Source organism: Rattus norvegicus, chromosome 8, assembly GCF_021556685.1.
Source record: "Rattus norvegicus strain SHRSP/BbbUtx chromosome 8, alternate assembly SHRSP_T2T, whole genome shotgun sequence".
In the NCBI taxonomy this organism is placed as follows: Eukaryota; Metazoa; Chordata; class Mammalia; order Rodentia; family Muridae; genus Rattus; species Rattus norvegicus.
The window spans coordinates 117,482,921-117,510,708 of NC_141541.1; the positions used below are offsets into that span (position 1 = coordinate 117,482,921).

The 27,788-nt window shown below is 55.6% G+C and overlaps 1 protein-coding gene across 9 annotated transcripts; it reads left to right on the forward strand.

The window, feature by feature from the left end:
* The first annotated feature begins 1,869 nt into the window (after positions 1-1,869).
* Positions 1,870-27,544, forward strand: Plxnb1 (plexin B1). 9 transcript variants are annotated; one of them, XM_087562402.1, is made up of 39 exons: positions 2,867-3,109; positions 6,795-6,847; positions 7,717-7,855; positions 8,327-8,829; positions 9,692-9,874; positions 10,114-10,242; positions 10,367-10,467; positions 10,746-10,878; positions 11,125-11,281; positions 11,558-11,666; positions 11,779-11,887; positions 12,293-12,967; positions 13,143-13,265; positions 13,446-13,568; positions 13,874-13,967; positions 14,054-14,226; positions 14,371-14,522; positions 15,713-15,818; positions 15,990-16,126; positions 16,493-16,669; positions 16,858-16,993; positions 17,176-17,418; positions 18,033-18,209; positions 18,285-18,433; positions 19,088-19,188; positions 19,277-19,494; positions 19,600-19,778; positions 20,016-20,082; positions 20,257-20,403; positions 21,035-21,203; positions 21,390-21,493; positions 21,568-21,652; positions 21,913-22,085; positions 22,236-22,396; positions 22,485-22,632; positions 23,107-23,171; positions 23,269-23,344; positions 24,196-24,270; positions 25,412-27,544. In XM_087562402.1, exons 3-39 carry the CDS (start codon positions 7,723-7,725, stop codon positions 25,514-25,516), a joined length of 5,895 nt encoding a protein of 1,964 aa, XP_087418528.1. In that variant the 5' UTR covers positions 2,867-3,109; positions 6,795-6,847; positions 7,717-7,722; the 3' UTR covers positions 25,517-27,544.
* The last annotated feature ends 244 nt before the right edge of the window (positions 27,545-27,788 follow it).

A 27,788-nucleotide genomic window follows, 5' to 3' on the forward strand; every position in this document is an offset into this window, starting at 1 on the left:
GTACTCGGGGGTTAGCCTGGAATGAGAGCTCATCCCCTTTAGCTCCTGTCTCATCTCCTAGTGGTCCTAGTTCGGGACTGTGTTGGATGAAATTAGCCCTGGATTCTCACTTAGAATACCCTGGCATGACTGCCCTTTGCTTGTTGTCCCTGTGTGGGCTCAGGTGAGTAGAACCTAGCCTGGTGCGCGGCTTTCTGCCATGGGGTGGGGAAGAGATGTACTTCTGATGCTGAAAGGAAGAGACAGGGGCTATCATTAAAGATCCACGCTGGTCTGCATATCCCTGATACAAAGCCCTCTCCGTGCCACCTGGGACCCTCAAATAGGCATGAGCACAGTTCAGGGCCTCACTGGTGGAGTGTGGAGACATAGTTAAGGAAGGGTAGAGTGAAACATGAAAATGGACTGCCCTGAGAACCTTGACCTCTCTCTTCAGAGGGAACAGTGACCCTTGACCTCCTGTGCTAAATGGTGTGGGCGGCCTTAGGTAAATAGAATTTGTGGGATGTTGCTCTGTGCTGAGTATTAGCCGTCTAGAACCATAGTGAAGAGTCAGTCTAACAGCCTCCCCAGAGTGCACTACAGCTGTCCGCTTCCAGTGAGAGCTTGTTTGTGCCTGTGAAGCCAGCGGGCGGCCCACGAGGAGCGGAGCCCTCTACTCTTGGATGCTGTGCTCATCCCTAAACAGTGAGCATGGCCCAAAATGGCTCCTAAGTTCTCTGGACTTCTGAGAACCTAATCTCTTGGTCAGTTGACCACTTATTGTCATATAGTAGTCCCCCAAGAGTGAAACAAGCCCAGCACCCAAGGGTGTTCATACACTGAAGTGCCAGGAAGCACCCTATTTGTACAGATGAGGAAGGCTGTAAAGCCGAGGCCAGGCCTCCCTCTAGCATGAAATTAGTTCCATTGGGTGGGTTTGAGCAGAGGGGATTCCCTGTACATGGAAGGGGCTCCTAGATGTTGCAGAAGTAGGGAGGCCAACAAATTTGAGGGACTCGGTGCAGACTGTCCTAGGCAGGATGAGGATAGGTTTGGGAGAGTTGAGGAACATAAGGTTAGACGGTGGGGGTGGGGTGGGGGGGAAGGAGCTGGAGTGCTGGGGTAGCAGTTGGAGTGAGTGTCAGGGAAGGTTGTCATGGTGGTGCTGACAAGGTGCTAGGTGACTGGGATCTGGTGCTCAAAGCGGTAGGGGTGGGGGCGGGGGGGGGTGTGATCTGAGGCCTAGGGGAGGGGTATTTTTGGAAAACAGGCAGATGAGCTAAAGGACCCTGTCTTAATTAGTTTCTGTTGCTGCAATGAAGCACCATGACCAAAAAGCAAGTTGGAGAGGAAAGGGTTTATTTGGTTTAAGCTTCCACATCACTGTTCATTACTGACAGGAACAGGACAGGACAGGAACTCAAGCAGGGCCAGAACCTCATGGAGGGGTGCCGCTTACTGCTCAGTGTGCTTTCTTACAGAGCACCGGGCCACCAGCCCAGAGGTGGCCCCACCCTCAATGGATTGGGCCCTCCCCTGTCAATCACTAATTAAGAAGATGCCCTACAGGGGGATCTTATGGAGAGATTTTTTCCCACTGAAGTTCCCTCAGATAATTCAAGCTTCTGTCAAGTTGACATAAATCAAGCCAGCACCCCTTCTCCCCACCCCCCCCTCCCCATGGGAGTGTGAGGGTGTGATGGTAGAGTAGCCAGGCATCAGTCCTTAGCGAAGTGGCAGACACGGAAGGCTCTGGCTTCCCCGATTTAGAGCCCTCTAACCTTAGAGGCTTCCAGGTGACGTATATGCAGATTTTGTCTTTCTGGACACTTTGCCAATGGCCTTGAGCCAAAGTCCTTCAAAAGCCCTCGGGATGGGTCAGGTCCCGGCTCCACAGATTGCCTTTGGCAAGCCCGGGTGTGAACGGTCCTACGTAAGACGCCCTGAGGAGAGAACCTCTGCCCAGAGTTCCTTCCCAGGAAGACCCAGGTGTTTTCCAAGGAAGGAGTCCAGACTTGCTCAAGGCTTCTGAGTTCTGGATGGCTCCAGGTACAGGCCGTGGAGGAGGGAAGGAACTAAGACCCTATTACTTCTGCACTTCGCAGCCAGTCTACCCCGCTTTCACAGCCCAGCTATGGGTGGTATCACCCCCTACTTGTCGGAGAGCAAATAGGTTGGGGGAGGGGTGTCAGGTTACATGGTTTAGTGATGGCGCAAACTCAGGTCCAAAGCCCGGGCTCTCTTCAAACAGCCAGGGGTGGGGGCCGGAAGGAGAGGTTGGGTGTTGTGAAGAACTGAAAGAAGGAAAGGTGGGCTGGGCCAGGTGAGAAGAGGGAAAGCCGGCGCCTAGGAGACCAGGTAAAGAAAGTTGGGGAGAGGATGATGGCCACAAGGGCCGGGATCTAGAAGGGAATGAGGGCGCTCCGGGCGCTGGGCGAGGTGCGTTGGGGGTAGTGAAGATGGTGGTTATGGAACAGGCAGAGCAGGTGTGGGGCACAAGTCCCTAGAACTCTGGCAGGACGGGGAAAGCCTCCTGTGTTGTATCTCAACGCCCGGTGTAAGGCTAGCAACCATGGCCGCAGCCTCCGGCTCCTAAGCCGCGCGCAGGTGAGGCCCGGTTGGGCGGGGCGGACCGCCCACGCTCCGGACTGGGCTCCTCACCCTACATGTCTGCGTTGCCATGGCTACCGCCCCGGTGCAGCAGCCCCCATTTAATGAGAGGGGTTGATCAACTCCCCCTAGGCCCTTCACAAACTCGGATCCCGCGGGACCGGAATGCGGGGTCCCGGGTGGCTGGGGCCGCGTACTCCGTTCTCCCGGCTGCTTCCGGCCTGGTCCGGGCGGCGCGCGGGGGGAGGGCGGCCCGACGGGCGGAGGGGGGGTTGGAAGGAGCGGAGCCCGGGCCGGCCGACGCGGCTTTGTCTCCTTTGTTCCCAGCGGAGGCAGCGCCGCGGCGGGAGGGGCGGGCGGCGGGCGCAGTTTTTTCCGCCCCTCGGTCTCCGGGTAACAGCTGCGGCTCCGCCAGACCCACCTCCGAGGGGAGGGAAGGCCGCCGCGCGCAGATCTGAGCTAGCCCGGAGCTGCGGGCGGACGCCTCGCCGCGCGCATCCCGCAAGAGGGTCGGGCGGTGAGTTGCGGGACTTGGGTAGGGAAGGCGGGGCCGAGGCGAGAGCCGCGCGCACCCAGGTGGAACGGCCGGAGGCCTGGATCCTGCTGGGCACGGGCAGCCGGAGTGGAGTGGTGGGCGGCTTCGGTCCACAGAGTTGGGACCACATTCGCGCGCGCGAAGGCAAACTCTGGCGGCACCGCCTGTAACGCGATTGGGAGACAGAGGAGGTGGAGCTGCTCCTCCGCGCCCCCTCCTCGCTGCCGCCACCGCCGCCGTCGGGACCGGCCGGCCCCTTCCCCGCCCTCCCAGGGCCACTGGTGGGGTCTTTGTCCCGTGGCGCGGTGGAGGGAGGAGGGTTGAGGATGAGCCGAAGTAGGGAAGTGGAGGCTTCCCCATAGGATAACAGACCCTTCAGGCTGAGACTGACAAAGGAGGACCTCGAGCCTCTTAACACTGGGACTCTGTCTCAGTACCCACACACCCAGCCGATGCTTGATGAGCGCCTTAATTTATGGCGGGTGTCTGGTAAATGATGGCTCCCTTCTACCCTACTCAACAGCTAGAAAGCAGGTGTGCAGTGCGCACCACTTCACTGTCAAAAAGTAACTCTTCCTTTTAAGTGGGACAGTCGGGGGGGAGTTCGGGGGGAGGATGGAGGGTGTGGGTGGCAGGGCTCAGAAAGGGAAGGCCAGTTTTCCCCAACTCCCAGGCAAGACAAGTGCAGATGTGGAGAGGCTTGAATTTGTGAGCCCGCAGGAGGGGAGTTAGGTGGTGCTTGCCCTTTGCAGAAGTCAGGCAACCAGTTTTGGTCACTGCGGAAGGGTTTCGGGGAGTGTGGGCTCTGAGGAGGCCTGTGGGGCAGGCCTGGGCACAGGCAGAGTTAGTTAGACTTTGGCGATGAGCCTGGGCAGCCTGAGATGTGGGGAGTAGGGAGGAGATACTGGCAGTGCAAGTTAGGGACGTGAGGCTTGGCTCCAAATAAGCTCTAGTCTGATCGTTAATAAAACTGGGCCAGTTCCTTGCCTTTCGAGGAGCCAAGGGGCTTTGAAAGCGGCATGTGAGTTCCATGTTACCCCTCCTGACTGGATCTCCTTGGCAGTGGAATGGGGGCTCATTCACCATGTATGGAACACCTGCTCTACGTTGGGTCTGCCGGTTGCTGGGGCCTTCTAATTAAAAGCCCTTCAAAGGGCTCTTGTCTAGAGTGGGAGGATGGAACTGAAGTAAATGGTCTTAGGGCCCACCTCAGGCCAGGTACACACCACTACATTTACTGGTCAGAGCAGTCCTTCCTGCCCTCCCACCAATGGGAAATCTGAGGCTCAGAGCCCAAGGAAGAGCAGGAAAGATAGGTAAGGCTGGCAGCTGGGCGGGTCCATTTCATCTACCACACAGGCCTACCTCCTCAGGACCCTGGGAGGCCTGGGAAGCCTCCCCTGGGAGGTGATGGCAGGGCGTGGGAGGTAATGGGAGAAAGAGGGAGTGGGCATTCCAGGCTGAGGGAACAGCCCTTGTGATGGCAGAGAGGAATAGAACAAGCCTGCAGTTTAGGCTGGAACGAGGGGCATGTGTGGGGGAGGATGTGGGGGAGAGGGTCCTGACCTTTCTCTCTCCAGCCTGAGGGTACCCCAAAAGCCTGAGTATGTGCACTACACTGTTGTTTAAAAGAAATTCCAGTGAGGTCCTCATAGACTGGAGGGACTAGAGATGCCTCTGTGGCCTGTAACTGAAGTCCAGTGAAATCTGTGTGCTAGCACGGAGGAGAAAAATGTCAGTCCCCTTCGCCCTTCCCTGCCCCTGGTATGTAGCCTTATTGACGTCGTTTCTTATAGAGAGTCAACCTCTGACCTGTGCACTGAGCTTTTCTGAGCCCTCACATTTCTCTGTACGTTCCCCTCAACTTCAGTTTGGGGAGTGGCTTTGTTACTGCCCCTTGAGGGCTGAGAAACTTTGGCATGCAGTAGGCGCTAGGCAAATATTTACAAGCTAATGAAACAGCAAATGCTGGTCTCACTATGGGACCCTGTGCCCAAGGCCCATCTGTGGCCCAAGGTGGTGGGAGAGTAGTTGGGCAGTAGCAAAGAGCAAGAGATGGCGTCTGCTTTTCCAGAAGAAGAAACTTGGTCTATCCACCCCTTGGAAACAAGGTGGGGGGCTTTTTAGTAGCCTGGCTTTGCCACAGTCCTGGGCTTCTGGCTGGGTTCAAGACTTTCCCTGCAGCCTCTTCCCCCTCACCCCCTTGGGTGGCAAACAGAGGCAGCCTTGTTCCTACTCCCATAGAGCTGCCCTGTTCTCTGCACACTAAAAATGGAAACCCCCAAGCTATTTTGGGAGCAGTGCCCAGCCAGACTGTGGCCATGGCCCCCTTCTCCCACTGGGCTGTGACCACAGCGTCCTTGCTCCCACCAAGCTGCTGGACCTTCCTCTTAGCCTTGTGCCCAACCCAGCTTATGATAGGGCAGCCTCAGGAGCGCCTAGCCGTGCGCAGCTTCTGATGTATGGGCCAATCCAGGGGCAAAGAAGGGAACTCTGGGAATATTCCACATAGACAGGCTGGCAGCTAGGTGGTGGGAGGGCCCGGGCAATGTGGCCTGGGCACAAGGAGGGGAGAGTGTTTTTCACTGTGGAATACTTTGTCCCATAACGAAACTCTGTGTTCCTGCTTAAGGACCACTGGAGTATGGGAAAGGTAGTGTTGCCATAGTTACTTAGGTCTGGGCTTTAGGGACCTTAGCTAGGGCCTGCAGAGTAAGAAAGCAGGCACTCAAAAGTCTGCAGAGGTCCTAGGGAAGGACCCCGGGTTAAAGGGCACAGCCAGGCATGACCCCTTCCTCAGAATGCCCGGCCCACCAGGCATACTGCATTCTGGGTTCAGGCTCTACAACCTGCAGGAGAGAAAATTCCAGGAGATGGCCTGCCTTCCACAGCTTTCTAGGACTTAGGACTGGAACCAGGGAAGTGTGTGTGAGTCCGTATGTGCAGGAATCTAAGATGGGTGGCATGTGTCTGTCTCTGGTGGGTGGATCTGATGCATCTGTGCAATATCTGTAGGGGGCGGGTTTTTGTATGACTCTTTATGTGGTGCCTGAACGTAGATGCATGTGCCCTGGGTGCTGTGTTTGTGTTTGTATGCGTCTACTGGGTGCATAGGTCCTATCCACATGCATCATTGTGTATCTGTATGTACAAGTGCTCCTGTGTTTGTGTGCAGTTGTATGCATTCAGGGTAGGTGGTATACATAGATCCGTGTGTGTGTGTGTGTGTGTGTGTGTGTGTGTGTGTGTGTGTGTGTGTGTATGTGTGTGTGTGTGATGCTGGTACCATTTGGGTGGGGGTGGCCCCTGGCTTGTGTGAATGGTATACAGCTGCAGTTCTTGACAGAGCAGAGCAGAACAGAGTAAGGGTAGAATGGGAAGAACACTGAGAAGGGACCATGGTGCTGGGGGCCTGACTGGGCCCAGATGGCCATGGGTCTCCTTTCTAGTTGACCTTTCCCAGGCCCCTCGGGTGCCTGGCTCTGCTGCCCTCCCCCTCCCCGTGTGGGCTCTGAGGAGGCGTCCTCTATGGAATGTGTTTGGTGGCTGAGGGCCAAGCTGGGCCGGGCTCCACAGGCAGACTGGGTAGTGGGGAGGGGAGTCCGGGACTCCCATATGCCTGCAGCCCAGCCCCCAGTTTCATACTCTGTTTCCCCCACCCCGCTAGGTGACTCCTGCTCAGGTCATGCCCTTATCTGCTGATCCAGCCGGCCCTGCCAGGTGAGCCAGACTTCACCCCAACGGGGAACAGTGTGACTGTCACCTCAGCCCAGAATTCCCCAGTGTGGGGCCCTGTCCTTCAGCCTTCACTCATCCCAGTATGGCCTGTTGGTCCTCTGGTTTTCGTTCTCTGGATTCCTGGCTCGAAAGGTCCCCATCCGACACTTTTCTTCCTTTCTTTTGTTATTGTTTTGAGACGGGGTCTCTCTATGTGGTGGTCCTGGAACTTGCCGTATAGACCTGACTGGACTCAAACTCACAGAGATACGCTTGGCTCTGCTTCCCGAATGATGGGGACAAAAGCGTGCACTACCACACCCACCTGCACCTCATTCTTGCTTTGTTATGACATGTTGGTGGTCTATAAGACTCGCTTATCGGGGTTGGGGATTTAGCTCAGTGGTAGAGCGCTTGCCTAGGAAGCACAAGGCTCTGGGTTCGGTCCCCAGCTCTGAAAAAAAGAACCAAAAAAAAAAAAAAAAAAGACTCGCTTATCCTACCCAAGAATTCATCACCCACAGAGAGGGGGCCCTCTCCCTCCTCTGAGAGCCTTGTCACTTCATTTGACTCACAGAGCAGGGTTTAGAAGGAACAAGACTGAATGTGAAGCTAAGTGGAGTGTGGACAGGTACAGATCCCCTGAGAACATAGTAGTGTCTACAGACAAGGGGCGGGTCTCCTGTGTCTGCCCGGTAACTGTAGATCTGGGATCACCCTGGACATCTGGGCCTAGTGAATACTAGGAATCTCTGAGAAGCCCAGGTTAGGAGGAGCATCTTGACCCTCAGTGCTACAGTCCTGCCCCTTAGCAGTGGCTTCTGAGTACCTTGCTGGCTGTTTGAATCTCGGCCAACTCTTCTCTCTGCCAGGTGACCATGTCTGTCCTCGGCCCAGTTCTTCTCCAGGTGTTCTGGGCTGGCTGTGTCCTCACCCTGCAGTTCCCTGTACCAGCTGCTTTCACTGCCAATGGCACACATCTACAACACTTGGCGAGAGACCCCACCACAGGTACCCTCTATGTAGGGGCCACCAACTTCCTGTTCCAGTTGAGCCCTGGGTTGCAGCTAGAAGCTGTGGTGTCCACGGGCCCTGTGAATGACAGCCGGGATTGCCTGCCACCTGTGATACCTGATGAATGTCCCCAAGCCCAGCCTACTAACAACCCTAACCAGCTGCTCCTGGTGAGCCCAGAGGCTCTGGTGGTGTGTGGGAGCGTACACCAGGGCATCTGTGAGCTACGGAGCCTGGGACAGATCAGGCAATTGCTGCTACGGCCAGAGCGACCTGGGGACACCCAGTATGTGGCTGCAAATGACCCTGCGGTCAGCACAGTGGGGCTGGTGGCCCAGGGATTAGCAGGGGAACCCCTCCTGTTTGTGGGACGGGGATATACCAGCAGGGGCGTAGGTGGTGGAATTCCTCCCATTACAACCCGAGCCTTGCGACCACCGGACCCCCAAGCTGCTTTCTCTTACGAAGAAACAGCCAAGCTGGCAGTGGGCCGCCTCTCTGAGTACAGCCACCACTTCGTGAGTGCCTTCGTACGTGGGACCAGCGCATACTTCCTGTTCTTGAGGCGAGACCTGAAGGCCCCTTCTCGAGCTTTCCGTGCCTACGTGTCCCGAGTGTGCCTTCAGGACCAGCATTACTACTCTTATGTGGAATTGCCCTTGGCCTGCCAGGGTGGCCGCTATGGTCTTATCCAGGCTGCAGCTGTAGCCACATCCAAGGAGGTGGCCCGTGGGGAAATACTCTTCGCAGCTTTCTCCTCAGTAGCTCCTCCTACTGTGGATTGGCCCCTGTCAGCATCTACTGGGGCATCTGGAACCTCTGTGCTCTGTGCCTTCCCCCTGGATGAGGTAGACCAGCTTGCTAATGATACTCGAGATGCCTGTTACACCCGGGAAGGCCGTGCTGAGAATGGGACCAAGGTGGCTGACATTGCCTATGATGTCCTTTCCGACTGTGCACAGCTACCAGTGGTGAGTCTAGGCGTTTGCCACCAAGCACTTACTGAGAAAATCTGAGGGGAGCTGGGAGTAGGTGGAGTAGTTCTCATGACAGGTGCAAGGTGCCTCCATTTAGGCCTGAAGATGAGGAGTACCTTATCTCAATGGCTGTGCCTCTTGGCAGGGAGCAGTACAGGCATGGGCTTGAGTCAGGGTGCTAAAGAAGTAGTTTCAAGGGCACCCAGTGGTTAAGAGCACTGACTGTTCTTCCAGAGGTTCTGAGTTCAAATCCCAGCAACCACATGGTGGCTCACAACCATCTGTAATGGGATCTGATGCCCTCTTCTGGTGTGTCTGAAGACAGTGACAGTGTACTCATATACAAAATAAGTAAATCTATAAATCTACAATAAATATATAAAATAAATCTAAAAAGAAGTGACTTCTTAGAAGTCAGCTAAGAGGTTGTTTGGGGCTCTAGGGTAAGGGTAGAATGTGAGCATTAGAGCAAAAGAAAAAGTTAACGATGGGACATGGCTCTAGCCAGGGAGGGTATAGAGAAGACACAGTTGTTCACTGAGTCAGTGAGGTGCAGAAGGCCTGGCAAGTGCACTGGGAATGGATGAGGAGCCAGGCTCTGAGACCTTCAGGGCACGGCTCAGGAGAAAGTATTAAGTGTAGCTACTGGAGAAATTAGCTTCCAGAAAGGGGATGGCGGGAGACAGAACCACGAGAAACTCGGGGTGGAAGTGCGCTGAGCAAAGGCTAAGGAGCAGGCTACAGGAATGTACTGCCCAGGGCAGGACTGTTGCTGTTAGAGACCAGGGTCTAGGGGGTTGTTGTTCTGGGAGATCATCCAGGCAGGGTCTCAGAGATGCCTTTTTCTTACCTGTAGGACACCCCGGATGCTTTTCCATGTGGCTCGGACCACACACCCAGTCCCATGGTCAGCTGCGTCCCTTTGGAAGCCACACCAATTCTGGAGCTGCCAGGGGTTCAGCTAACTGCTGTGGCAGTCACCATGGAGGATGGACATACTATTGCTTTCCTGGGTGACAGTCAAGGACAGTTGCATAGGGTATGTCCTTAGGAAGTTTTGAGGCTGGGATGTGTGACACGCTACATGCCACCCCAGCTGTCTGTGCCACTCCTCTGAGGGTTGGGTGGAGTTTACCTGTGATTTTCCTCTTGTACACGTAAACCTTACCCAAGGCTGGAAGACTGCCCCACCACAGAAAACAGTTCTTTCTAAATGCAGGAAGGTCTTGAGTTTGTGGCTTTGGGCTTGGTGCCAGGCCTTGTGGTCTTTCATCTCAGATCTACTTAGGCCCTGGGAGAAGTGCTGCCCCATATTCCAAACAGAGCATCCAGCCGGGGTCTGCCGTGAACAGAGATCTTACCTTTGATGGTACCTTTGAGCATCTGTATGTAGCAACTCAGACTACAGTAAGTCCTGGACAAGGCCAGGGAATGACTGCTGGGAGGGGTCGCTGGGCAGGAACCGGGACCCATATGTGGGTGGGGCACTGGCTCTCGGGTTGCCAGCCCCAGGTCCTCTTTGCCGTCACAGCTTGTGAAAGTTCCTGTGGCCCCTTGTGCTCAGCACCTGGATTGCGACTCTTGCCTTGCTCACAGGGACCCTTATTGCGGATGGTGTGTGCTCCTGGGCAGGTTAGTGTTAGCCCGACCCGGGCTTGTGCCTCTGTAAGTGCCTCGCACAAGATTCCTCACCTTGTCCATTGACCCTCATCCTCTAACCTGTGGGTAGCCAGCTCCCAGCTCTTTATCCCCTGCCCAGGGCTTTGGTCCACCATAACAGACGCAGGAGCACTGTTATCAACTCCGAGTGAGGGCTGTGCCCAGGGAGGGCCTCAGGACTAGAGGTGTGTCTGCTGTGTGAATTCTCGGTGGCTGCCAGCGGGTCACAGTTAGGTACTGTTGCTTCTTAGGTGTAGTCGCCGGTCGGAGTGCTCAAGGGCCCAGGGCCCAGAGCAGTGGCTGTGGAGCTTCCAGTCGGAACTAGGCTGTCTTCGAGTGGTGGCCGTGAGCCCTGCCAACATTAGTCGGGGAGAGAGGAGGGAGGTGAGTGACCAGAGTGGACAGGGCCCCAGAGGGGAGAGCTGTGGAGATGGACGGATGGAGACCTTGGATTTTTTTGTGTCGTTGCATCAAATGCCACATGTCCTTGATTAGCCATTTCTCTTGGGCCTTGAATTTCTCTAATCTGCTATCAATCAAGGCGTTGGTGAGGGATGCCAGTGCCCTTACACGAGAGTCCCTAACCTACTATGCACTCGTGCCAAAGTGTGCCCTTGGCTTTCTCGGTAGGTTTTCCTGTCGGTGCCAGGCCTGCCATCTCTCTGGCCAGAGGAGTCATATTTCTGCTACTTTGGGGACCAACAGAGTCCTGCTCTACTGACCAGTTCTGGTGTGATGTGTCCCTCCCCAGACCCTAGTGAGGCTCCAGTGCTGCAGAGAGGAGCCGGTGGGTGAGAGAAGGGGCCAGCCCCGGACCTGGGAGCCCCACCCTGCTTCCATCTTGCTCTAAGAGGTCTTACTGGGATGAGAAATGACTCCAGAAATAGCCTTGGATGTGCTCCGAGTCCCCTGATTGGCTCCAGGACCCTGGTGTTTGTGCTGTGTCCCGTGGATTTTGTTCTCTGACCCTAGTTCCTGTCTCTATTTGGGGTGCCAGCCTCATTCCATGTGGATCCCCAGCCCTCCGCACTCTTCAGTTCTGGCTTTCTCCCCAACTTTGCAGACCATATCTCCGTGAATGTGGAGCTCAGGTTTGGTGCTGTGGTGATCGCCAACACCTCCCTCTCGTTCTATGACTGCATGGCGGTTACCGAGTTTTTCCCGTCTGCACCGTGAGTTCCTTAACTTACCTGTCCCCAGCTCTGGGCTCCCTTCTGTCAGTCTGTTTCATGACTGACTGACTGACTGACTGACTGACTGACTGACTGACTGCACTGTATGCAGGTGCCGGGCCTGTGTGAGCAGCCGCTGGGGCTGTAACTGGTGTGTGTGGCAGCAGCTGTGTACGCACAAGGCCTCGTGTGACTCTGGGCCTATGGTGGCAAGCCAACAGGTTAGTGGGACTCCAGGATGAGGCACGTTGAGGGTGGAGCTCGGGGTTCCCGGGGCGAGGGTTTTCTACTGGCCTGGGATCTCTGTGCCTGCCAGCCTCCCACGAAGCTCTGTCCTGAGCACCCCAGCTGCTTTGTGTGGCAAATTCACTGGAGAATGGCTGCTTGTCCATCCCATCTGTTTTGGGAGGACATTTAAGCTGAGAGGCAAGAGGTGTGGCCTTGGTTCCCCACCTCAGCACAGACCTCCCCCCCCCCCGCCCTCTGTGTTTCTGCGTTAGAGAATTAACGGGATGTTTTTGTTTCTCTTTTCCTTGGTCTTTCTCCCTCTTAACATACCCTTGCCTGCCTGCTCCTGCACTTGCCTGCTGAGTGGCCCTCCTGTCTGTCTTGGCCTTCCCCTTCAGAGCCCACTTCTCCCCCTAATCCCTCCTGCAAGGGACGTACTCACCCCTTTCCCACTCACAGTCCCCAGAGCCACAGCCACTCCAACTCCCAACACCTTCCCAGCAGAGCCTAGGGCTCCCTCCATAGCCTCAGATGTCCTACCCGGGGCCAAGCCCTCCCGGCTCAGCCTCTGGGGCCCATGGGCAGGCCCTGGCCCCATACTTTCCCCTACCTCCACAGAGTCACCTCTCCACGAGAAGCCCCTCCCTCCTGAGCCCCCTACCACACCTGGAACCACTGTCCCCGCCCCCGCTGACCTGGGACCCTTGACCACGCCTGAGGACCTCTTGGCCTCCTACCCATTCCCCTCAGATGCAGCTGCAGTATCCCCCACAGAGCCTGGCCCTGAGACTCTGCCTTCCATGGTAGCTCTGGATCAGCCCCCTGGCACTGCTCCAGCCACCATTTTCCCAGGGGCCACTGGCTCCATGAAGCCAGTTCTGGATTGGCTCACCAAAGGAGGCGGCGAGCTGCTCGAGGCGGAGGAGTGGATGGGGGGTGACACGCCCGCCTTCTCCACTTCCACACTCCTCTCAGGTGATGGCGACTCAGCAGAGCACGAGGGCCCTCCTGCCCCCCTCATCCTCCTGTCCAGCCTCGACTACCAGTACGACACCCCCGGGCTCTGGGAGCTGGTGAGGTCCAGCCCAGGAAGGAGGCCTCGGGAGGGGAGGGGAAGACACAGCCATTTGCTCACCCTGGGATTCTCCTTTGGGAGGGTGAGGACAGTGTTGCCATGGAGCCAAGCAAGGCAGAGGACTGAGGCGGTCAGGGTGGGAGCCACAGATGCCTCGCCCTTGGTGCCTGCAGGGAGAGGTGAATCAGAGGGTGAGCTCCTGCCCCTGTGTGGAGAACGTCCAAGGCTCCTTGCTGATACCGGTCCACGTGAAGCGGGAAGTCCAGCTTCGAGGCAGGAACCTGTGGCTCTTCCAGGTATGTTTGCCTATCCAGCTAACAACTTCCCCTTCAAGCTGCTTGGCTACTCAACAAAGTCTGCTCAGGTCTTAGAGAGCAGGAAGAAGCCATCCCCAGCCCCAGCTTTCTCTCCCGACTTGGGCTGCACTGTGGCAGGGCCTGTATTGCAGCCTACCTGAACATGTCCTCTGCCCCCAGGACGGCCCAAGGAGCAGTGAGTGTGTGCTGGTGCTGGAGGGCCTCGAGGTGGCAGTGGAGGCTCAGGTGGAGTGTGAGCCACCTCCAGACACATGGTGCCACATCAAGTGCCAGCAGCACCAGGTATGGAACATGCAGGGGTGGGCACAGGCCGGCCATTAGCCTCAGATGCCGTGAACTTGTCGCAAGCTGAGCTTTGACAGTAGATGGAAGAACCCCAGCTGGGCCTCGTGGGGTCCCTGTCACTCGGCAGGGGGTTCTGTTCTCTAGTTCCATCACTGATCTCCTGCCCTTTCACCCTGGGATCCCTGAGTTCCAACTCTGACCTGAGACGCTGCTCCCCTAACTGGTCAATTTGGTCTTTTCTCTGAGCCTTACCCCAGGCCTGGCCCAGACTTGAGGCTCTGACTTCTCTCCTCTTTTTCCAGTTCAGCTATGAAGCTTCAAAGCCAGAACTCCAAGTGGGACTGTTCCTGCGCTGGGCGGGTGGTCTGCGTGTGGACAGTGCCGATGGGCTACATGGTAGGCCACCCAGGGACCGCAGGGCAGGCTGCTGGTAGCGGGGCCCCTCGAGGCTCCGTGTTACATTTCGTCCCCGCTGTCTCCAGTGGTGTTGTATGACTGCTCTGTGGGACATGGGGACTGCAGCCGCTGCCAAACGGCCATGCCTCAGTACGACTGTGTGTGGTGCGAGGGGGAGCACCCGCGCTGTGTAGCCCGAGAAGCCTGTAATGAAGCCGAGACCGTGGCCACCCAGTGCCCTGCACCTCTAATTCACTCGGTACGTCCCCTCTCTCCATCACTGCCACTCTTACAAGGAGGATGTCTGTGCCGTGGGTGCACAGAACTCAAGATGGGAGGCCGGGCTGCCTCAGACCACAGAGGCTGACAGGTAGGTGAGGTGAATGTTCTTGTCCTGGAACAGGTGGAGCCGCTGACTGGACCTATAGACGGAGGCACCCGTGTCACCATCAGGGGCTCCAATCTGGGCCAGCATGTCCAGGACGTCCTGGGCATGGTCAGAGTAGCAGGAGTGCCCTGTGCGGTCGATGTTGGCGAGTACGACGTTTCCAGTAGGTGAGCTGGTTGGCCCAACGTGGGAGGGCACTGGCTGCATGGCTTCCCATTGAGGACCTCCTTCCTCCATGCGTCTGCCTGCCTCTCTCCGTCTTTGATTGTGGTGTCAGTGCCTTAGTGCTGGGTTAGCATGGCCTGGAACTCTGGCTTGCTGTGTATATCTGCAGAGCCTTGACCCAGGCGCTTGGGGATCATGTTAGTGTATCGGGCAGAATCACTGCCTGGAGCCGGCTGGGGGCTCTTCTTGGATGTACTACGTCTCCAAGGCCTGCCCTGACTGGGCTCTCTCAGGAGAGGCAGTGGCGGCTGCCCTCCAGCAGGCCTCGGGTGAATAGAGAACATTCTCCAGGAGATGCTCATAACCAGCAGGACCCACACTGCACAGTGTCAGGGTAACCACGCAATGTACCCTCAGGAGGAGCTGTTGCAGAGCCCCATAATTCATATCTTAAACGGGGGATATTTTGTGGGAGCCTTCACTCTTCCTTCAGGGGTAACTGAGAACTTCCAGAACCTCTACACTGTTAAAATTCTAGAACCGTCAGACTTAGGTGATTCAGGAAGTGATTTATGAAGTGTAAAATGTATAATGGCTGGAGCCTCTCCCGCTAGTTCACCACTCACTCTGCCTGCTGGTATTTGTATGACCGTGACAATGTTAACCACTGTAGACTTAACATTCTGGGAGTTCATGTGCCCCAGGCTTCTGTTTTCTGGCTGAGAACCAGCATTTTCTACATCTGTTCACATCTGCCTCCCTTCTGACTAGAGGCTTTTTAGGAATTTTCTGTTTAGGATCAGATTAAGTTCCCATCACTTCACAAGTGGGCGCTGACCATACCGTGGTAGGGGAGACTTGGGGTGGCTGGTGTGGTCCTCTCACTCGCTCCTCTGCTTGACCACAAATCAGCTCTCCAGGTCTCCTTTGTAAACCTGTGTCACAGCAGGGAAATACACTCCTTGTTGGAGGGTGTGCCTGAATGACTGAACCAGGAGTGTGGCTTCTCGGATGCCATGGCTTGCCGGTGTGCCATAATGGGTTCCTTTCAAAGTGAGAGGGGGTGCTGACACATCTTATGGGGATAGGGACAGCAGAACACCTGGCAGTGTGGTGGGGAGAGGATCTGCCAGGTCTTTGGAAGGACATCTGCAGCCTGGCATTCCCTCACTTGCCTGTCTTGTGCCCACAGTCTTGTGTGCATCACTGGAAGCAGCGGGGAGGAGGTGACAGGCGCAGTGGCAGTGGAGGTACCTGGAAGAGGACACGGTGTCTCAGAGTTCAGCTTTGCCTATCAGGTGCCTGAATGCTAGACCACTCCAGCTGCCAGCAGGCCTCGCCCTCTGTGGACGACTCAGGCTATTTAAGGCTTCATAAGGCTCCCCATCCTAGGGCTCCCTGTTTGTCTGAGGTGCCCTGGCTTCTGTCATCCTGATTTTGTCTGTCTTTCCCCATCTTTTTCCCCGTAGGATCCAAAAGTACTTTCCATCTTCCCAGTCCATGGCCCTAGAGCAGGAGGTACCCACCTCACCCTGCATGGTTCTAAGCTCCTGACTGGACGGCTAGAGGACATCCGTGTGGTGGTTGGAGACCAGCCTTGCCACTTGTAAGGGCTGATTTCTTTCTTTTTTTTTTTTTTGGTTCTTTTTTTCGGAGCTGGGGACCGAACCCAGGGCCTTGCGCTTCCTAGGCAAGCGCTCTACCACTGAGCTAAATCCCCAACCCCCAAGGGCTGATTTCTTGTTCTACAAAATCCACACACGCCAGGGTGGAGATGGGGTACTGAGAACAGTCAGTGTGGAATGGGTTAATCTGCCCCACAAGAACATTTTAGCCAGAAACCAGGGCTGTGGTAGAAGTCCAGTTTCTGGAGCTACACAACGGGGACTTCGGTGGGCAAGGAACCTCAGTGAGCCAGATTCGAGCAGGTGCCTAGCTCCTGGATCTGGCCTATCTTCTACCCTCCACCCAGGCTCCTGGAGCAGCAGTCTGAGCAGCTACACTGTGAGACCAGCCCAAACCCTGTGCCTGCCGAACTCCCAGTGATGGTCTGGTTCGGAGCCACTGAACGGAGGCTTCAGCACAGCCAATTCAAGTACACAGCAGACCCCAACATCACCTCTGTGGGCCCCGCCAAGAGCTTCTTCAGGTGGGGGGCTGAAAGCATGTCTGGGAGGTCTTCGAAGTTCTCATCATAGGGGAGGTGGGGTGCTGGGAATGGGGACTTTGACCACCTTACTGTTGACCAAATGGGTCATGAGTGAAATTTGGGGTTGCAGCTGAGCTGGCTGGGTCTGAGCTATGCAAATCACACATGACTCCTGGGCTGTGTTTCAGTGGAGGACGAGAGATATGGGTCCGAGGCCAGAATCTGGATGTAGTACAGATGCCAAGAATCCGAGTGACTGTGATCCCAAGAGTACCACAGCATGGCCAGGGGCTTGGGCAGAAGCACCACGTGGTCCCTGAGAAAGTATGTGGGCCCAGAGCCATTGTCAATCAAATCGCATACCTATGAGCCTCTCTGCTCGCACCAGGCTGGCTATCTCTCCCCTCACCCAAGAACGGCCATGGGTTGTTGGTACCAAAGGAGATGCTTCCCAGCTTTGCTCAGCCTCACGTCTCACGCGGTGCCTCACTTGACCTCCTCTACAGATCGAAGAGCCATGTCTCGTGAACTCCTCCCACCTCATCATGTGCCGCTCGCCTGCCCTCCCTGGCCCGCCCCAGGACCCTTGGGTCCAGGTGGAGTTTATCCTTGACAACATGGTCTTTGACTTTGCTACACTGAGCCCCACACCCTTCTCCTATGAGGCTGATCCCACCCTGCGTTCCCTCAACCCCGAGGATCCCACCACGCCATTCCGGCACAAGCCAGGGAGTGTGTTCTCTGTGGAGGTAATACATCTTCTTGGGCTTTTCTCTAGGAGAACAGTATGTGTATGTTGGAGAGGTCAGGGTTGAAGGGACAAGCTGGGAGAATATGAAATGGTTGGTACAGCTTAGGAGCCAGCAGGCCCTGCAGGGGGTTGACTGGTGGCCTGGGTCCCTGGGCTCCATTAAGGCATCAGTTTGGTTAAGTAAATGGCTTGGCATATGGGTAGTGTGGTACACATTAGGTAACAGGCTGATCCTCATTTGGCAACTGGCCTACGTGGGTAACTCGAGACCCTTTTCATGATGTGCATGGTGAGTAGTCCGTGCATGTGTAGGCACATGGACAGGTCACAGGCAGCTGATCCAACAGCACCTCGATGAGGGTAACTCCGTTAACTGCCCAGGGTGTGGGGAACTCTTTTAGGTTCTCCAGCGTTTCAGCTGTGAGAAGAACGGTACTCGAGCACAAAGGAGTTATGGTGAGCAGACCATATGGTGAGCAGAGGTGGTCTAAAGGACACCTCTGACCATGGGGTCCACCCGCAGGGGAATCACGGCTAACAGATGGTCTCAGGGCCATCCCTCTCACGTTTGGGGACAGAGGCAAGAAACAAACCAGTGACCCGATGTTGCAGGGGGAGAATCTGGACCTTGCCATGTCTAAGGAAGAGGTGGTGGCCATGATCGGAGATGGCCCCTGCGTGGTGAAGACACTGACCCGGCACCACCTGTACTGCGAGCCCCCTGTGGAGCAGCCCCTGCCACATCACCATGCCCTCCGTGAGGCCCCCGACGCTCTGCCGGAGTTCACGGTCAGCGGGCAGGGCCTGGGCAAGGCTGGCACCATGATATCTGGGGCCCTGGCTCACGGGTAGCTTCCCACACAGGTACAGATGGGGAACCTGCGCTTCTCCCTGGGTCATGTGCAGTACGATGGCGAGAGCCCTGTGGCTTTTCCTGTGGCAGCCCAAGTGGGCTTGGGAGTGGGCGTGTCTCTCCTGGCTCTGGGGGTCATCGTCATTGTCCTCATCTACAGGTAGGGTTGGCCAGAGCTGAGAGCAGGGCTCTGCAAAGTGTGTGTGTGTGTGTGTGTGTGTGTGTGTGTGTGTGTAGAGATCTATTAAGATTTATTTTTATCTTATGTGCACTGGTGTTTGCCTGTATATACTTGTGTGTGAGGATGCCAAATCCCCAGAAACTGACAGTTGTGAGCTGTCGTGTGGATGCTGATAATTGAGAGCAGAAGCCACTAAGCCATCTCTCCAGTCCCACTCAGCAAATATTTTACATCAGGGATCGGACCTCTGGAAATGGTTGCAACAGGCCTGGTGGTCTCCAGCAATACTCAGTTCAGCTCTTGGGCCATCAAGTATAGCTGAGTTCTGACAACCCTGCTTTTAAAAATAGTTTGTGGACCCTATACAGCATGACCCGGGTTTGCTGACCCTATACAGCATGACCCGGGTTTGCTGACCCTATACAGCATGACCCGGGTTTGCTGACCCTCAGGCTGAGTGATGGATAGATGTGGTTTGATGGGAACAAGACAGGATGGATTGTTCTGGGTCAGGCTGACTTGGGCATGGTCAGGCAAGGTTGGGATTGGCCTGGAGTAGAGTTAAGCAGGCCTGAACCAAGTTGAGCCTAGAAAGGACTTTGGCCTGCTAACATTTCCCTTCTGCCTTGGTAGGAGGAAGAGCAAGCAGGCCCTGAGGGACTATAAAAAGGTGCAGATCCAGCTGGAGAATCTGGAGAGCAGTGTGCGGGACCGCTGTAAGAAGGAGTTTACAGGTGCGGCTTCTAGAGTGGGAGTAGCCTGGGGCTCTGCCTGCAGCTGCCCTGCTCACATGGGATCCATGGACACTCTTCTACTCAACAGACCTCATGACGGAGATGACCGATCTCACCAGTGACCTCCTTGGCAGCGGCATCCCCTTCCTTGACTACAAAGTGTATGCTGAGAGGGTCTTCTTCCCTGGGCACCAGGAGTCACCCTTGCACAGGGACCTCGGTGTGCCTGACAGCAGGCGACCCACTGTGGAACAGGGGCTGGGGCAGCTCTCCAACCTGCTAAACAGCAAGCTCTTCCTTACCAAGGTGCGCTCCCAGCCTGGCTGCCCCATCCCTCTGTTCCTGCCTGCTGGCCTAGTCTCGCTGTCTGTTTCTGAACCTTCCCCCCTCTCACACTCTCCCTGGCCTTAGTTCATCCACACACTGGAGAGTCAGCGTACCTTCTCTGCTCGAGACCGTGCCTACGTGGCATCTCTGCTCACTGTTGCCCTTCACGGGAAGCTTGAGTACTTCACGGACATCCTCCGTACTCTGCTCAGTGACCTGGTAGCCCAGTGTGTAGCCAAGAACCCCAAGCTGATGCTGCGCAGGTCAGTGGCCGTTAGGGTGGGACAGCCGGGGCCAGGAGTAGAGCAGGGTGAGGGGGAGGTGAGGGACAGCCGGGGCCAGGAGTAGAGCAGGGTGAGGGGGAGGTGAGGGACAGCCGGGGCCAGGAGTAGAGCAGGGTGAGGGGGAGGTGAGGGACAGCCGGGGCCAGGAGTAGAGCGGGGGCTTGGGTCTGGAGTCTGGAGCCCTATAGTCTGTGCCTTCCCTTCCTGCCATCTCAGGACAGAGACTGTGGTGGAAAAGCTGCTCACCAACTGGATGTCCATCTGCCTCTACACCTTCGTGAGGGTGAGGGAGGGGCCAACAGCTCCTGGTTAGGGAGGGTGGGGCCCTTTAGAGCACTAAGCCTCCAGCACTTCATTTATCTTGGCCATTCGTGCCAGTGCAGAGACATCACCCACAAAACATGCCCCAGGTACTTTTGCCTCCTGCCAGAGGCCCTGACTACCCACACTTTCCCAGGACTCTGTAGGAGAGCCCCTGTACATGCTCTTCAGAGGGATTAAACATCAAGTGGACAAGGGTCCTGTGGACAGTGTGACTGGCAAAGCCAAATACACTCTGAATGACAACCGCCTGCTCAGAGAGGACGTGGAGTACCGTCCCCTGGTAAGGGTGCTCTGCTCCATCAGTCTGTCCCAGCCTGTGGTCTGAACCTGGATATAGAGTCCACCCGACTTCTGACTCCCTGCCAGAGAGAGGCTGTTTATTCATTTAATGGTGGTAGGAACTCATGGTCTCCCACGAGCTAGCAAACATCCTTCTCCCAGTGAGCGAGAGCCCTCGCTGTGTAGGATTGAGAATTGGCAATCTCAGAGGCTCCCCAACTTCGGATGGAACCACAGATTTGCGCTGTGCCAGAGTATCTTTCTTGCCATTTCACCAGGGATGCAGCCTTGTCCCCTAAGGCAGTGGCCACTCTGTAGTCCTGCCTGTGGCTCCTCTCTGTTGCACACAAGGGAGGACCCAGCCGTTCCCCTCCATGTTGTGTGAGGAGTCCTGGCTTACACAGACTTCCTTCAGGCATGAGAGGGTTGGGTGCTCTCCTGCGGGTTCTCCCATTCACCACATGAGCATTGGCATCAAGTGAAGGGAGACAGGTGAAGAGAGTCAAGGACTCTGCTTAGTACTAGGGTGGGCTCGGGCTGTGGTTTCTTCATGGCTGTCCCTGTTCTTGACCTGTGTCTTCGTCATCCAACACGTGGAACCAATCCTGAAATCTCTCACATTTCTTACGTAGACCTTGAATGCTCTCCTGGCTGTGGGGCCCGGAGCAGGAGAAGCCCAGAGTGTGCCAGTGAAAGTCCTGGACTGCGACACCATCTCCCAGGCCAAGGAGAAGATGCTAGACCAGCTTTATAAGGGGGTGCCTCTCGCCCAGCGCCCCGACTCTCGCACCTTGGATGTTGGTGAGGGCCAGGAGCAGGGTAGTTTGAGGACTCTGAGATGGTGTTGGGCCTGGGCTGGCTCTAGATTGCTCCTCCAAGAGCAAGGCTACCCCCAGGTGAAGGGGCCATGTCTCCACGTCAGATGAGATGGGCCGCATTGCAGTAAGAGGTCCTGGAAGCCCTGACCGAGTCCTCTCGTTCTTACAGAATGGCGGTCTGGAGTGGCTGGGCACCTTATCCTTTCTGACGAGGATGTCACTTCTGAACTTGAGGGTCTGTGGAGGCGTCTGAACACACTGCAGCATTACAAGGTGGGAAGGATGGGGACTGGAGGTGGGTAGGGTAGGCGAAGACTGACTGGAGGGTCACCAGCTGTGGTTAGCAGGTCCCAGATGGAGCAACGGTGGCCCTTGTCCCCTGCCTCACCAAGCATATTCTTAGGGAAAACCAGGATTATGTCCCTGGAGAACGTGAGTACCTCTTCCCTCCTCTTCCTCCTCCCCTTCCTCCCCCTCCCTCCTCCTCTTCCTAATTGTAATTTCCTGCATTTGTATTGCCCAGTCCTGGGGAGCAGGGAAGTCCTTTGGACTGAGGTGGGGCTAGTATCTTTTTCTCTTCTCAGAGGAGCCTCAGCCAGGTACCCTCACTCCTGGGGGAGTTATCTGGGCTTGGGTTTCCAGGAGGAGATGGCACCATGGGAGGGGCACCAAGCTCGTACATCTTGGTACAGGGACTCCGATGCTGGAGGATGTAGATGAAGGGGGCATCCGGCCCTGGCACCTGGTAAAGCCGAGTGATGAACCAGAGCCTCCCAGGCCGAGGAGGGGCAGCCTTCGGGGTGGGGAGCGAGAGCGAGCCAAGGCTATCCCTGAGATCTACCTGACACGCCTGCTATCCATGAAGGTCGAACTGGGAGAGAACGGGCGATGGGACGATGGGGTCTGGGTCGTTACGAAGGATGCTACTCATGGGACATGGGGGTAGTGTGCGGCTTACATGAAGGAGTGCTGAGATCTGTCTAACTGGGCTCTCTGCTCCTTCCCTTCCCCACAGGGCACACTGCAGAAGTTTGTGGATGACCTGTTCCAGGTGATCCTCAGCACAAGCCGCCCCGTGCCTCTGGCTGTGAAGTACTTCTTTGACCTGCTGGATGAACAAGCCCAGCAGCATGGCATCTCTGATCAGGACACCATCCACATCTGGAAGACCAACAGGTATGGGAGCAACAGGGCTCATGACACATGTGGGGACCTCCGCCTCCACGGCAGGCACAGTTACCGGCTCCGTTCCCCCAATTTGCAGCCTGCCTCTGAGGTTCTGGATCAACATCATCAAGAACCCACAGTTTGTGTTCGATGTGCAGACTTCGGATAACATGGACGCGGTGCTGCTGGTCATCGCACAGACCTTCATGGATGCCTGCACCCTGGCCGACCACAAGCTGGGCCGGGTGAGCAGGCTGGGAGGGATACGACAGGGACAGTGAGGTCACCTAGGTAGCTGGTGGCTATAAAGTGCCTGGGAGAAGATGGTCTGGAGACAGCCTCTGACTTAAGGCATTCCCACGCCAGGCCTCATCCCATGGGCACCCCAGAAAGTGGCCATGGTCAGTCTCAGGGGGTGAACAGAGTGGAGGGGGTGCCCCTGCTGCCAACACTGATGACCCGAGTTCAGTCCCTGGGACCCATGTGCTGAAAGGAGAGAGCCATCTCCTGTCTTAGCTCCACACATGTATGCACACATACAAACACAAAAGTAACATGTAGGAAAAACAAGAAAGTGGGCTAGTGTTTGCTGGGGATCAGGAGGTTTCTGTGGTGTGGGTCGTTTTGTTATAAAACTGATGGTGTTGGGAGCCCCAGGAGCTGATGACCTTACTGAACTTTGAGCCTTCCTTCTCTCCTGTCCTGCTGCTGGTATCCAGGATTCTCCCATCAACAAGCTTCTGTATGCTCGAGATATTCCCCGTTACAAACAGATGGTGGAAAGGTACCGAGGAGGGAGTGGGTCTGGAGAGGCAGGTGTGCGGCTGGAGCCCTGAGTGGGCCCTGGATATTTATCCTCTGCCATCCGGGCCTTTTGGCAGGTACTATGCAGACATCCGACAGACTGTCCCAGCCAGTGACCAAGAGATGAACTCAGTCTTGGCAGAGCTGTCCCGGGTAAGGCCTCCCCGTCATACTTATCATTTGTGGAGGTCCTTGTCACCCCCTGTCATCTGCCTGGGAGAGGACACACCTTGTCATCATACAGGCAGAGTATTCCTGTGTTCCTGTAAAAGGCCAGCCCTGTCATGTCATCAGAGTGAGCAGGGGTCTCGTTTGATCACCTAATCAGGTCTACCAGGCGCTTGTCTGCGTGCAGCCTGGGGGTCTGCAGAGTAGATAGGAGTCAGCTCTAAGCCTTTTATCAGCCCATGCTACCCACCGTTCTGAACCACGCTTCATCCTCCGCACCCATGAGAACTGTCCCTTTACTGACTGTGAGGACACCCATACCAACACAGCTATACTTTGGGGGGACACTGTGTCAAGCCCTTCTTGGGGTGTGCTTTTGCATTCGGTCCCCCTAAGAGTTCCATGAGTTATTTCGGCTGCATCATTAGTCTCTAGACAAGGAGGCTGTGGGTCCAGTGTCCTCACAGAAGGCCTTGGACTGGTCTTGGGAAACATTTGAGTAAGATCAGAGCAAAATTGTGCCGAGTTCCCAGCCAGTTCCTAGTCCCACAGCCTGTAGTCGCTTGGAATAAGTGGGAGGGATTTCTAGCTTTGACTGGGAGAGGCAGGCAGGGCCCCAGTGGAGACTCCAGCCCTGCTGAAGCTAGTCCTGGAGTTCCTTCCTACCAGGGAGGTTTGGCCCTGTCGTGTCCGAGCTGTCACTGTGCTTTGCCTTGCCCACTGCAGGGCTGTGCTTTCTCAGGTCCATGTCTCTGACCTCCTCCTTCTCTGGGGTCCTGAGCCTCTTCCCCACTACAACTTCTTCATTTCCCTCACTTTCATCTGCCCTCTTCTAGAACTGCTCTGCCGACCTTGGTGCTCGAGTAGCTCTGCATGAACTCTACAAGTATATCAACAAGTACTATGACCAGGTGAGCACAGCCAGCCCACTGCAGGGCTAACCTTGAGCTCAGTGTGCTCCTTGGGAGGCTGAGTGAGGTCCCACAGGGTCATTTAGTGACATTGTCTCCCTGTGCCCACAATTCCCCATCCTGCTTCTGCAGTGGGGCTCCCCAGGCATGGTGGTAGTGGTTAGGAGCATCTAGAGACAGTATGTGGGATGTGCCAGAAGACTGCCTAGCTATCAGCCCTCCTCAATCCCAAGTTTGGCCTTACCCTGTGGGTACAGACCAGACTGCACGTCCATAAACCATAGGGGTGTCAAGCACACGACGAGGGTAGATGAGGGGACAGCAGAACCAGGAAGGGTCTTTCTGGGGACTCTCTTGATCAGCCTTGATGTCCTAAATGCATGTATGTCAGTCACTGTTAATCAGTCTATGAGTGCCTATAGAATTACCTCATTTGTGTAGCCCAGCGATGTGCCTGGTGTTGAGAACACAGAAACCTGTGTTGTGCCCTCAGCCGAGTGGTCTGGTAACAACCAAAGGACTCGCAGCCTCACTCGCTGTGATATCAGCCCCCAGCACAGGCGGGCAGGGGTGATGCAGCCCCCTCTTAGAGCCCAAGAACAGCAGCTGCTCTCCTAAGCTCTGCCGCCACCGGTCTTTCGAGCCAAACTCATTGGTGCTGCTTTGGTTGGTTTTTGCCTCGATACCTCTCTCCCAAGCCATGTGTGTCCTCTTGGTGCAGAGAATCACGAAATGCCATTAGCTGGCAGGAAGGGCAGTGAGGCTGTCTATGACAGACCTTGTGAGAAGGCCAGTGGGTGTGTGAGGCTGGCTTCTATACAAAATGAGCGTGGCAAGGAAAGAAATTTAGGTGAGTGGCACATGTCACTCCTGACGCCTGTCCTTGAGCATCTGCATGTGGGGGTGCTCAGCTGTATTTACACTGGAGAGGCAGGAAGTTTGTGTTTAAGGCTCTGCCGAGACCATGCCTCAAACACCCTAGAAAAACAACCCTCGCCAGTACGTCTGTGTCACTGGGTTTCCATTGCCTACCCCACCCCCACCCCCCAAAAATGCCCCCTTACTAGGCCTGCTGAAGTCTACCTGTGGTAATTGTGGAGTCCAGAGAAGTCTCTCTGATTCTGTTGGTCCTGCCTTTCAGATCATCACTGCCCTGGAGGAGGATGGCACTGCCCAGAAGATGCAGCTGGGATACCGGCTCCAGCAGATCGCGGCTGCTGTGGAAAACAAGGTCACGGATCTATAGGGACCAGGGAGCCTTGGCCTGCTATTGTCTCAGCTCCTCCTGGGCAGCCCTGGAATCTCAAGGGAGAGGCCACCTTCGTAGATGCCTGTAGTGACTGACAAGCAGAGGTTAATGAAAGGTGGCTCCCAGTCTCCTGTGGTACCAGCTCACAGCCTCAGCCCCTTTGGACCTGCCTTATAGGCCTGGGACCTAGTGGTTCAGTGGGTAGTGCCAGGCCTGCCCGAAGCCTGGTGACTCTCTGACCACTTCCTGGGTGACGCCAGCCTGCAGGAAGCTGGGGACTTAAGGTTTCCAGAGAATGTCTAGTAGGCCCTCCAGGCCCCTGGGGAGACTGTACTGTTCTTGAGCACTGACCTATGTCCCATTGGGAATCACAGAGGAAGGAAGAGAACCCGCCCACTTCCTGTCCTCTTCATCCATCCTCCTTGACCTTGAGTTTAGCTTCCTCTGTCCTTGTTCGCTGTTGCCAATTCCAAGGCCTAAGAGAGAGAAAAATGCCTTTCTAGGCTGCTGCTGCCTCAGCAGGATTGGCGCCTCAGGACCACACTGTCTTCCAGGTGGCCTATGGGGAGGGACAACTGCTTCAGGGGAGCCTTGGGGAGAGCAGTGGTCCAGTGATGGCACAGCTCTTCATTAAAGGATAGCACATGGTGCGGACTTACCAGCCCCTCTGCTAAGATATAACTAGCAGCTGTTGGGGGACATGGGCCTCACGCTCTAAAGGGTCTCCTGACCCCCATGAAAGGCCACAGTGAGAGCTTACAAGCTCTCTCCGGCTCCTAGGAAGGGCCTGCCAGAGGCAACACTTCCCAGAAAGGAGAACTTGAAGCACAATATGGCTCAGGGAGAGTTGGGGCCTGATGTGGGGTTCTGTCCTCCATTTTTAAGAGGTCCACCTTGCTTGTAGGTTGTGGTAACTTCTCCATTCATGTTCCATGAATTTTGAAAGGAATTGAGGAAGCATGGTGTTATTAAAGGTGACTCCAGGCAGCATGGCTTTCACGGGTCCATGACTCACCCTGTTTCTGGATTCCAGTTTCCATATTGCTGTCCACGTTGAGGAACCTATGCCAGGGGCTCAGAGCCATTCCACCTGCCTGTGTAGTGGTCACCTTGTGGTATTTTCCTATCTGAAGCTGTAGATGAGCTTCAAGAACGTGGTTCCGTAGTGCCCTTGGCTGCTGGGTGAGAAGAGCTGGAGGTTGAGAATGCTGTTGGCTTCCCCAGGCAAGGGTCAGGTATCCTCAGAGAGCTCCCCCTTGGCTCGTGTGTATAGCCAGTACCCTGGCTTCCCTGAGGGTTTGAAGAGATAGGCTGATACACTTCCAAGAGTCCTTTCTTGCTGTCTTTTAGAATCTTTGTCTTCAAGATAGCAGGAGCCAAGATGTTGGTTTTCATGCCAGGGGTAATCACAGCTGCTATTTCTGTCAGATCCTGTCTTGCCCATGCCTGCCAGATGTGGGGAACCACAATCACAGACGGTCAGCAGTGAGGCCCTCATTTGGGAGCATGTGAACTTTAGTACTAATGATAGTTGTCCTAGTTCAGATTTTACCCTCACTCAGAATGTTTTTGGCTCTCCCAGTGGCTGCTCTGACCAACTATGGTGTTGACAGTCTTAGAGAACAGGGCTGACAGGGGGAATGTGGTCTTGGCTAGACTTCAGACAGGTACAGGGAGGGAGGCACCTTAAGTCAACATGGCAGGGATGGTGACAGACACACCTCTGCTCTAGGCTTGGGCTTCTGCAGTCTTTAGGAGTCCTGTGAGGAGGTGAGGCTTTCTGCGTGCTTGGGCGTGTGCTCATGGGATGGGCGAGTAGAGAACGCTCTGAGTCACTCATGTCTCACCTCACAGAACATTGTGATAGAAGATGTCATGAAAATAAAAACGTTACCATGTAAGACAGGAAGCCAAGTCTTCACTCGATCGCCATAGCCAGGAACGGCAGGACCAGTGCCAACAGGACTTGGCCGTGGCTCACCTGGGGCCTGGCGAGTTTCAATATAGAATGTTTATGATACGGTTTGATCAGTCTCTCCCTCTTTTCTCGCCCGGTTTGCAAGGGGATGCCCTCATTGTCTGCCACAGAACGTGTTAGTGTGCGGTGATGATTGCCCTGATGGTCCGGATGATGGGATATATAGTTTTAAAATCTTTAGGAGACGGGGATTCACTATTTCTCCCTGGCTGACCTGGAACTTGCTATGTAGACCACCTGGCCTTGAACTCACTGCGCTCTGTCTCCTGAGCGCTGGAACTAATGGTGCTC

What these genes read in the sequence shown, in the direction of transcription:
- Plxnb1 (XM_087562399.1), top strand. Translation starts at nt 7,723, where the DNA reads ATGTCTGTCCTCGGCCCAGTTCTTCTCCAGGTGTTCTGGGCTGGCTGT. An exon ending in CCCCCGGGCTCTGGGAGCTG is followed by an intron (nt 12,968 to 13,142) that starts GTGAGGTCCAGC and finishes TGGTGCCTGCAG; the next exon opens with GGAGAGGTGAATCAGAGGGT. An exon ending in GGAGTGTGTTCTCTGTGGAG is followed by an intron (nt 17,419 to 18,032) that starts GTAATACATCTT and finishes CCGATGTTGCAG; the next exon opens with GGGGAGAATCTGGACCTTGC.